Source organism: Copadichromis virginalis, linkage group LG7 (assembly GCF_057382275.1).
Source record: "Copadichromis virginalis isolate Kocher_CV1m ecotype Utaka linkage group LG7, C_Virginalis_male_GT1.1, whole genome shotgun sequence".
Classification (NCBI taxonomy): domain Eukaryota; kingdom Metazoa; phylum Chordata; class Actinopteri; order Cichliformes; family Cichlidae; genus Copadichromis; species Copadichromis virginalis.
Window position 1 is genome coordinate 30,374,625 of NC_140624.1, and position 11,315 is coordinate 30,385,939.

At 45.6% G+C, this 11,315-nt stretch overlaps 1 protein-coding gene across 1 annotated transcript; it reads right to left on the bottom strand.

Annotated features, from left to right (window-relative positions):
* Nucleotides 1-700: 700 nt before the first annotated feature.
* Nucleotides 701-3,623, bottom strand: LOC146705312 (protein NYNRIN-like). The gene is made up of 2 exons (XM_085462963.1): nt 1,852-3,623; nt 701-1,745 (listed from the first exon to the last, which is right to left on the bottom strand). The coding sequence occupies exon 1, from the start codon at nt 3,577-3,579 to the stop codon at nt 2,188-2,190; it is 1,392 nt and encodes a 463-aa protein (XP_085319089.1). The 5' UTR covers nt 3,580-3,623; the 3' UTR covers nt 701-1,745; nt 1,852-2,187.
* Nucleotides 3,624-11,315: the final 7,692 nt, after the last annotated feature.

Below are 11,315 nucleotides of genomic sequence, written 5' to 3' on the forward strand. Positions count from 1 at the left end.
CACAGAGTCGTGCTGACAGATTTTTTTTTTTGTCCTTTATCACAGCAACTTTTTCTTTATCATTTAGAAGAACAGTTAAATATGGAACTTCTGCAAACTGTATGTGGCCCGCCATGTAAAATGAGTTTGACACCCCATCTAAGCCTTTGTCCAACAGAGTCCTTCCTCTGGACACAGATCCATTCGCATGGTGGAAAAACTTCAAGCATAAGAAGATTGAAGCTACGCTAGCAGAACAAGACCATTTGTTCCAGGTACATCTGCACCAAGTGAGAGGATGACATTGATACTACAAGTACATCTTATCTCTCAACAGAGAGTGTGGACAGACTGATGTTTTTGCAGAGGCAGGTTGTTTTAAAGCGGTGCAGCATGTGTTATTTTGGTTTATGCAGCATTTTTATATTGATGGCTTGCTGTTTTATTTAATTTTACATTTAGATAATGCAGTAACACATGTTAAGAAACAGCAATATTTCAAATAAATAAAAAGCTTAAATCAGATGAAAGAAGATCAGATTTCAGGACTGGACTCTTCACAAACACTGAAGAGTCAAAGTTGGATTGAACATTTCTACACTGTGTCTGAGTTCAGTGTCTCTAACATCCCCTTTACTCACTGATTAGAAAGACAACAACATGGACTGTTTCTGGATCATGTCAGTGACATGTGTTATGGTTCAAAAATATTATTTCCGATTAGCATAAGTGGCGCTCCTAGTCTCACCATCGCGCACGTCCCCACGCTCCCAAGAGGAACACGTACCAGTAGAGTCCTGTGCCCGCAATAGTAATACAGCCCGCTCCTAGCCCAAGTCCCAATTAGGGTGGCTGCATCACTCACATTGTTGGTGGTCCTCCCAATCTGGGTGACCGAACACCAACTGGGGTCAATTTCCCCCAACCGATATTTAACTTTATCTGTGGTAAACTTAAAGCACGTATAATTATCTTTCCGGGGCATAAACGGCCCTACTTGCGTGAGCTTGCCAATAGGGGGAAATAGACTGGACAACACAGTGCAGTTCCCCGTATTCACAGCTCCTCTAGTTATTTGCAACATACAATTATAGCCCCACTGATCCTCTGGATGCAGAGGTGCAGGCTCTATAAATAAACGCGGCCTTGCTGAAGCGCAGGCTACACAATTAGCCACTTTTTGTTCTCTAGCATTTTGGGCTATCCAGTCCAGCCAGATGTTACTGTCACTGAACCCGGTAGCGCGTTCAATCAAATCCTGAGGTTTCAGGGTGGTGTAGTCCACCGACACTACTCGCCTCTCCCTTGGTTCGTGCTCCTCTGGTATAGCTTCCGATGACCCGCTCCCCTCCTGCCCTGTAAAAGATGCAACAGAGCTGGTGGGAGTAGAAATCACACGAGTTGTTATGTCTTCTCTACCTGACGGTACGCGATTAGTTTTTTCTAGGAAATTAACTTTAATTAACCCTTTTGGATCAACCCCCGCTATTTCCACCCCCAAAATTAAATACATAGATTGTTTGCGATGCCAATTCCCCAATGATAAAGTTAACGCGTTTCCAGAGGGGCTAAAATCCCTCTGTAGTTTAAGCCCGTTTTCTGATCCTGATTCTAACGGTTCCCAATTTTGCCCAGTGTAACCCCTTACCTGGTCCCAATTACGGCACCAGCTGTCATATGGACGATTTCCCCTCTCACAGTGCGTACTCACTGAATAATCCCAACAGACCCACACATTGTATCCCCTCCAAGCACTGCCGACGTCCCTGCAATTAACAACATCACACAGATCAAACGTAAAGGAAGTTGTGGAGCCAATCACATAATCTAATTCTAAACCACCATATGTGCTGAGACACTCATCCTTTTTACCAGAGACCTCGCGCTTCACTCTTGCCCGCAACCTTAAATCACTATGGACCACGCGTGATGTACTTGGTGTATGAAACAACGCCGGACTGGCATGGCCTCCGTGCTCAGACTGGTTTCCCGGGTCGGTCTGCAACAAACAAATCAAAAAACAAATAGCCATGATTAGCAACATAGTTAACATCAAACTCATAATAATTTTAAACATTGTGATGGCTTTTGAGACTCTTCTTTCATCACCAGTGTCTAATTGTTGTGATGGCATGGTGGTATGTGAATGTTATGGTGTAGTAAAAAGTTCAAAGCCCTTTATCAGAGCCTCTCTCTTGTTTTAGGTGTTCAGTGTGGTACCGCTCCTTTTCGTTGGCGCGGCGATCTCCTCCTTGGCTGCTCTTCTTTCTTCGACCTTCCAGGTAGACTACCGGTCGGTCCGTTGCACAGGTGTGAGGGATTATTGTGCCGCTCAATTTCACCTGCGTCGAGTTGAGATTGATCCTTCCTCACCAAGCCCTCGTGCGCAGCTGCGCACTGCGTCCAGTGATACCAGGTGTCGCCTTTCCCCTTCAGTTGGACCGCTGTCGCCGTCCGAGCCGATACCTCATATGGACCAGTCCAGCGGGGCTCCTTCCACTTTCGTTTGATGACTCTCAGCCACACTGTTTTCGCGTCCGGGACCTCTCCTTCTCCTGTGGGCCCTTTACAAGCCGCCTGTTTCGTGAAACTGGACACTAGCGCCTTTAGCTCGTTCCAGTAGTCTGCGTGGGACCGGTTCCCCTTTTTGTCCCGTTCACCCGAGCCCACCGTCCAAGGTGCCGGAAACTGTCTCCCGGTTTGCAGCTCGTATGGTGTAAAACCTGTGGATTGATTAACAGAACATCTTATGGTCATCAACGCAACCGGCAGGGCTGCGACCCAATTTAGCCCTGTTTGCGCGCAGATTTTTGCCAATTTGTTTTTCAAATTTAGGTTCATTCTTTCTACTTTCCCCTGAGACTGAGGATGATAGACCGTTCCAAATTTATGCTGGACGCCCAACATTTTTTCTACTTTTTCCAAATCTTGATTTTTAAAATGGGTTCCATTATCTGATCTAATTCTTTTTGGGAACCCATGACGGGGAATGTAATGATTGATTAAACACTTAATGACAGTCTTAGCATCCTCCTTTTTTGTAGCCCAGGCCTCTGGCCAGCCGGTCAAAGCGTCAACACACACTAGCAAATATCTTACACCGCCCGGCCCGGAATCAATCATATCAGTGAAATCAATAACAATCTCCTCTCCCGGCCTCTCAGGGGGCCGAAACTTACCCACTTCCGGTTTTACTGCTGGCTTAGGATTGTGTGCCCCACAGATTAAGCACATCCTGGCCTTCTCCCTTATCATTCCTCGCAGCTCAGGATGCCACCAATGACACAAATTTCTTTCCATCTGGGCTCTCCCCACGTGGGCAAGTCCGTGGGCTTCATCCACCTTCTGTTCTGCCATTTTGGCTGTCAGCACGGGGCGCCCGTCTGGCCCCCTCCACAAATGTCCATCCTGCCAGGCTCCTTTGTTTTTCCACACCCCCTTTTCCTCTGGGGATGCCTCCTCCTGGGCCCGTTTAACTTCCTCAATCAGGTCAACAGGTATCTCTTCTTCTGATGTTACCTGTATCATTTGTCTCTGTCCTTTGTAGCCTGCGGCCTCCTTTGCGGCTTCGTCTGCTCTCTGGTTTCCTTTTTCCACCATACTGGTTCCTTGGGAGTGAGCTTTGCATTTTATAATGCTCACCTCCTCTGGGTCAGCCAAGGCCTTTTCCAGTTCCTCCATTTCATGTATGTGGGAGATAGGTGCATTGGTTGCTGTTCTGAATCCTGCTCTTTTCCACTGAGGCAGCTCCACATGCGCTGCTCCAAACGCATATGCCGAATCGGTGTAGATGTTCACTCTCCTATTCTTGGCTAGTCTCAAAGCTCGAGCTAAGGCTATCACTTCAGCTCTCTGGGCCGACTGCTTTCCCTCAATCCTTCCTGACTCTCTGACCTGATAATCTCCTTCTACTCTGCAAACCACCGCATACCCTGCTTTCAGTCCTCCTTCGTCTCGGTGGCAACATCCATCGGTGAACCAATCCTCAGCTCCCGGTATGGGTTCGGCCTTCAGGTCCTCTCTAATCTTTTCCTCGATCTGTGCTCTTTTGGCGCAGTCATGTGGTTCCCCTACACCCATTAAATCTGCCATGTTAATTCCTTCATGTGTGAATGTCAAATTTGGGGCCTCTAAGACTTTGCTCAGTCTCTGTTGTGCCCGTGGTGACATACAAAATGCTTGTGAATTTACGTATGCCACTATGCTATGTGTAGTGAGTATTTTTAGTGGGTGTTCTCTCACTACATGTGCTGTTTTTTGGATAATTCTAGCGACCCCTGCTGCATGTTGTGTGCATGTAGGATGCTTTGCTTCTGTTGGATGTAGTTTTACACTAACATACATGAGCACTTCTCTACCCCCCCCTTTTTTCTGAAACAACACTCCATTTACAATTGAGTTTGTTTCAGAAACATCTAAATAGAATGGCTCATCATAATTGGGTGTGGCTAAATCTGAGGCCCTTGACAAATCCTGTTTTACCCTAATAAATGCGGCTTCAGCTTCAGGCGTCCAAGGCAACTCAGCCTTAAAGTTTCGAACACCAACTTGCCTCATTAGGCCCCTTAAAGGGGCAGTTTTGCCTGCATAATCCGAAATGAACTGCCTGCTGTAACCTGTTAAACCAAGAAAAGAAAGCATTTCTCTGACAGTTCGCGGTTTTGGGTGTGTCAAAATTTGGTCTCTGTGTGTGTTCATCAAACCCACTGATTTGTGTGCGATTACCCGGCCCAAAAAGGTCACTTCAGGGCGAACTAACTGCAGCTTGTCTTTACTTACTTTAAAGCCACATTCCGCCAACCTATTCAACACAACGAACGATGCCGCTGAACAATCCGCTGCTGACGGGGCTGCAATGAGAAGATCATCAACATATTGTATTAATGTACAATCATTAGGCAAATTACATGACGACAGGGCTTCTTTAAGCACCTGATTGAAAATGCCTGGAGAAAGTGCAAAGCCTTGTGGCAAACGTGTGTATCTGAGTTGTTGGCCTCTGTATGTGAATGAAAAAATGTCTCTGAGTGACTCATGCAGAGGAAGACAAAAAAATGCATTTGCCAGGTCAATGCACGTGAACCACTTTTGGTCACATGTGATAGCTGATAAAGCTGTGTACGGATTTGGTACCGGTGCAGTAGTAGAGAGCAATATTTCATTAATGGCTCTCAAATCATGTGCCATACGGTATTTTCCTGTTCCATGTTTCTCCACTGGTAGAATTGGTGTGTTCCACAGTGAGTGAGAGGGCTCTAACACCCCGGCCCTTTGCAGGCCTTCTATTGTTTCTGTAATTCCTGCCTCTGCTTCAGGTTTGTGTTTATACTGTGGTCTATTGATTGGTGTGTGTGACTTGAGCTGGAACAAGACAGGAGGACACTTAGCTAGGCCAACATCCGTGGGCCCTTTTGACCATAGACTGTCAGGCAGATTCGACAGTCCAGCAACTGCGTGAGGATGATCTACACACTCCTCACCATGTGTTTTTGAAATTTCTTTATGTTCCAAGATCACTGTATCCTCACAGGCACAAGTTATGCGATAGGTTTTACAATTTGGAGCATAAGATAAGTTAGGAATTTGGGTTCTTTGCCACCCTGTGTCGTCCAGTGCTCGCCTGACCATTGGACCTAGATCACCTGCACCATGACCTTGGTGGACCGCCAATGTAATGTGAGGGGTTGAATTTTCTTCCACATTGTACCAAGGCAGTTGTTCATCAGTTAATTTCACAGCCGCGGCTACACCTTCTAGTCCGATGTAGATGTCATGTATTTGCACATTCCACGTCTGACCTTCAAGATCAGATTGAAATAATTCACGATAGGTGTCGTCATTCTCTTTATCATAAAACAGGGTAACGTGGTAAGGGTCGCGCGGAGGGGAGTAAACTGCCAAGCTCATTATCCAGGGTCTCCACAGCTGAAATTGCCTCAGAACATCCTCTTTCACTAGTCTCCCCCAGTAGATATTGACTTTTGCTCTTTCACAGTCTTGGAGCAGGTATTGAGTCTTTGAACTTGTTCCCAGGCACGGAAAATGCTGGCCCCCTGGCAGAGTCACAGATAATCCATCTGCTGAACATGTGATTGTGGCGCCCAACTTCACGAGCAGGTCCCTGCCCATAAGATTTACTGGCGCTTGCGATGACACCACATAGTTGTGTTTCAAAGTCTGCTTGCCCAGCTTTGTCAAAGCTGGGTCAGTCACTGGCAGAGTTGTCGGGATCCCGGAAAAACCCACCACGTTCACTGTGTGGCAGGACAACGTTGCACTGTCTGGTGCTGCTCTCAAGGTTGAATATGTTGCTCCAGTGTCTACTAAGAAGGGCAATTCTGTCCCTTCTATAGTCATTAACAGCATGGGATCTGCCACCACCATACTGTTTGGTCCCTCCGGGTCCCTTCAGTACTGGTCCTCCCTCCAGTCAGCCACTGGATACTGCGCGGCTGGTGCTGCACTCGGGTTTGGGGCCTGATATGCTCCCCTAGAGCCATCTCTTGCTCTCGGAGCTCCACGTGCCTGGGATTGGTAGCCTCTTCTTTGATTGTTCTGACGACGTTCTGGGCAATTTCTGCTCCAATGACCCTCTGCTCCACACCTCCAACAGACATTCCAAGGCACACTGCTGAGATTCCCCGTGTCACGAGCTCTTTGTACTCCCCCCGCTGAGCCACCACGCCCTCTGTACGATCCACCGGTTCCCCAATTCCCTGTGGGTTGGTTCTGCCTTGGTGCATTGGCGGGCCATCCGTCATTAGTGCAGGGACCCGGGCCACTATCTGGCCATTCAGGCCCAGGACCAGGCTGGGTCGCAACTATCATAATTTTTTCTGTTTTTTCTTTTTCCTCTTTTTTCTTTTCGCTGGCTTTGTTTCTGGCCTCCACCAACTGTAGTTTGAGTAGAGACGCTTGTGCCTCCTCCAACTCTTTATTCTGCTTGTTCGCCCTGTCCTGCTCCAGCTGCAAACGATGTGAGACGTGTCTTTCCCACTGCACCGAATCTGCTACGGCAAAATCTGGGTTTTTCTGTAGATCTTCTGTGACCTGGTTTGGCAGCCCCGCCAGCACCGCTGAGCGAAACCATGCCCGATGCTCACCTTCTCTACCCGGATGGGTACCTGTTTCTAACAACCACTGATCTCTGGCTTTTTCTAAAAACTCTCTAGGTGTGTTTTGGGGGTCCCAAATTATTTTAGGTATGGCTCCTGTATTAGGGGTTGGGTACTTTTCACGGACTGCGTCAGACAAAGCACATTGCACTTCATGGTAAGGCAAATCATTTGCATGGCGAGTTGTGCGAGCTATAGCCTCTACATCTGCTAGCCCACCACCGAGCATACACCGCGCAGAAATGGCGCGAAAATCGCCAATCGCAAGCTCCTCTCCTTCTGTTAGTCTGCCTAATTCACGCAACCACCTTGCTCCTCCCCCAGTTATAGGTGGAAGCTGTTTAACCAATGCCTCCAAATCTCTTACTTTGTATGCGCGGTACACTGGTTCATTTTTTGCACCAGCCACTAAAGGCAAATTATAATGAGTACCCGCAGCTTTTTCTGCTTTGGTCACAGTTTTACACTGTCCCAATTTTCCCTTGCCTTTTGAACTCTTAAAAATAGGCCTCCTCTGTCCCTGCTCTTTTTTCACCTGTCTTGACCTAAGATTCCTGGCTATACTTGGTTCTGACGCGACTCCTCCTCTGTCATTATCTTCATCATCTTCTTCCTCCTCTGTGGTAGATGAGTCATTGTCGCTCTCCTCTTCTGCCATGCTTTTGGTCATTTTGTCCTTTACGATCTTCAGTGTATTTAATACTTCCAATAGCCCTTGCGGGGCTTCAAGCATTCGTCCGAATACTTCTCCTGCCCATGTGTCTGACTTGGCTATTGCTTTGGAATGTTTTGACCTGGTTTGGGCCTGCTCTTCTCTTGCTGGTGTTGGCAGTCCGATGAAAGCCGGTTGTGCCATCCTTTCCACCGGTGAAATCATTTCCTCGTTTGTTGGGGTCCAATCCGCTTCTCCAGTCTGGTCTGGCAGGCTCTCTCTTGATGCTTCGGCTTTTGGCCTGTCTCCTCCCTCATGTGAACAAGAAGGCAAAGGCAAGCCTTCCTCTGCGGCTGATGTTATCTCTTTCCCTTCCCCATTCAGGGACTGACATTTAACTGTCATAGGCCCTTCATTATGAAACACCCGTGGTGCTCTGGTGTATTCAACATCAGCTACTCCTCCCACAACCACTGCCGTCTGTCCATCGGGGCCTTGAACTTGTCCTCCTCTGAGGGTCATTACAGGCATGACATATTGTCGTCCTACGGCATTAGATGTTAACGTGGCCCAAGGAAGAATCTCTGCTGTGTGATACTTGTTAGCATCTCCTGGTTTTGGAATCCAGTTCTTCATTTGGTCTTCCAGCTTCTTATTTTGGTCTTTCAGTTGTTTCAAAGCCTCCATTATGCTTTCCATATCTTCTGTTTCAGGTGTGTCATCCTCCTCCATCCAGGAAGATGCTCCGTTCCACAAGAACATCCACTTGCAACACTTTGCATGAGTTTGCTGTAGTTTCTTGATTTGTTGTTTAATCTTCCAGTTGATTGAACGTTTCTCTGCCTCGGCTTGCAGTTGTTGCAATTGCTGCTCACATCTCTCTCCTTCTATTTTGAGCACAAGACTTAGGGCTATTTTGTCATCCAGCCCTCTCTGTTGGGAAGCAATAAGCTTGTTTAGCTCAGCTTCCATTGCTTTGGCTTCCTTCTCAGCTAACTTTGTTGATCCAGGGGAAGCTAAGCGAATAGCTTTTTTTAATTGTTGCTGCTGCTCCTTTAGAGGCTTATAGCCTCTGTGCCCAGTAGGTGTCGTGTTCGGGCCGTCAGCCATTATCCTAGAACACAAGCTTACCTCCCTTTTTTGTGACGTTTTACGGCTCCTCCTTCTGGATCACTCCGCAATGTCTGCCTGTTAGCTTTCAGAAATACTTTCGCTCCTCCCAGGGTCACTGTCTCCTTGTGATCTGCTTGGTAAGACACACAGCCAACGCAGTGTGTCAAGACTTAACCAAGCCTCTTTCATTATTCACTTTTAATAACTACTTTTCACTCTGTAACATAAATGTTATAAACTCATACACACTGCATGTTAACTTTGGGGCACAAAACAATAACACAGCTCAAATGCATTCACACAGCCTTAAATTTTTCACAGAAAATTGCTCCAAAGCAATATCATGTTTGCTCACAAACTAACAAATTCACTGTGTTGTTTACCGAGCGAGGGAGCAATGGACCAATTAATTCCAAACTCCTCAATAATTAGCTGTATAGCTCGCTCTACTTCAATGCCAAACCATAGTACTGTGATTAGCTTTATTCAAATCAAATCTATGTTTCAAAGCCTTTCAAACGCACACCCACACACACAATTTCAACCACGCACTCTCAAGCACACATTTGTCTCCTTTAAATCTACTAATCGCTTGGAGACATCTCCACAGATAATTATATTATTTCCCAAGCAAGCATATCAAAATCAAAACCGTCTAGTACCGACTCTATCATAGCCTGAGCAAAGTGGGCGGCCTCTGTGGGCTCCCAATTTGGATCATTTTCATGCTCAGTCATCTCCTTTAAGCCTTGAAATAAAAATAGGCAACGTTGTATATAGGCATTTAGCTCATGCAGCTCAATCACGGACCACACTGTCATCTCATAAGGTGAAACACCTTCCTCAGTCACTATGTGACATTTACAGGTCACCTCCAATTGACCGTCTTCCTCTGCTATTTGTATGTTACAGGTTGCAAAATAAAGCACAGGCATGTTTGCTTATTCTATTTAAACAACGATTTAACAGTATTAAATGGGACTGTTTAGTGCATGGGACACAATATAATCATTTATTGTTGAAGGGACAAATGTCAAAGGGGTTCTAACAGGTCCACTTTATTGCGTGCTCATAAATTATTGTTATCTGGGTCACTCACCCAATGTGCTTTATTGTTTGAGATTATTAATTATGTCACGCTTATCAGTGGCTCATATTTATTTAAGGCCTATGTTTGAACTTGACAACAAAGGCAGAGCATCATTTCATCCTTTCAGGGTGAAACACTCCACTTTCTCTGTGTCATGGCAGCTCAGAAAACTTCATGAACTTTACTTATTTAAAGATATGACTTAAAATCAGTTGTGTTATCAGTATAAAATATTTAAGATTTAATTAAATTGTTTTCAATTGACTTACAGCAGCTTACTCTGATCTAGGAACACTCTCTTATGCTCCTCAAAAACTGAAGTTACTCAGTCTTAAATGATTTTTACATTACATAAATCAACTGTGATTAACAAATAACCTTCTAGTGATTCCCACTTGGTTTAAAACATTCAAAAGCCTTCTAGGGACCTATTCTGATCATAGCCTATGTGTTTGTAAGCTTGTTTGCATTTAACCCTCTGCACTCAAAGCATTTACTACACTTTATCAATCCGGACAGTCACGCCGAACGAAGCTTCTGACCTTCAAAGGCCGAGTGCCAACTCATTATAAGCACATTTGCAAGGTGTGTCTGAAAATTATTTAAACCACTCTTTTTAAATCAAAAACTATTTACATTGTTATAACATCAAAACCAGCAGCTTCTTTACAGGCTTTCAGCAATAAAAGGCCTTCTGCTTCTAAGGCTCACACACACTCTGGGCAGGAAGTGAAAAGCTCTGTTCTCCTCCCAGCCACACACTCATTTGCATGTTCACACCGTCTAAAAATAGCTCTCAGCGCTGCAGCTGCGCTCTCATCACACACAGGGTCACACAAAGCTCAGACAAAACTCTATTTTATATCACAAAGACGTCTTATATTTACAACCACTGACAGACATGACAAATTCAGCACCTAACAAATTTCGACAAATTTAAATTAACGGGTCCAACCGAAGAAAGTTTCACTTTTTTGTAATCAATCAAACAGTATCTGTTACTTCTGGGAACAGTTTCTGACCTAACTTCTAAATCCCTAACTCAATTTAACTTTGTCCAAACAAGCACATGACACCGTTTTAAACGATGAGGAGTCTCGGTAACTCCTAGCTTATTTCGGGATGCCCTGTACCCCACAGTTAAACCAAAACTGAACTACCCCTGTTCGCCGACAGGTCAAGACCGCGCGTCCACGGCCAGGAGGGGGCGTAACCCCCGGGCTATGTGCTTCTTAGCAGACTTCTGGGCTGCCGTCCTATAATAATTTTAACCTAACCGATTTTGAAAAATTTTACCATAACGGGTCTCACCGAAGAAAGATAACTTTTTTACGACCAATTAAACAGTCTCTGTTACTTCTGGGAA

Bases quoted from the DNA above. Each gene is read 5' to 3' on its own strand.
- LOC146705312 (XM_085462963.1), bottom strand. From the start codon at position 3,579: ATGGTGGAAAAAGGAAACCAGAGAGCAGACGAAGCCGCAAAGGAGGCC.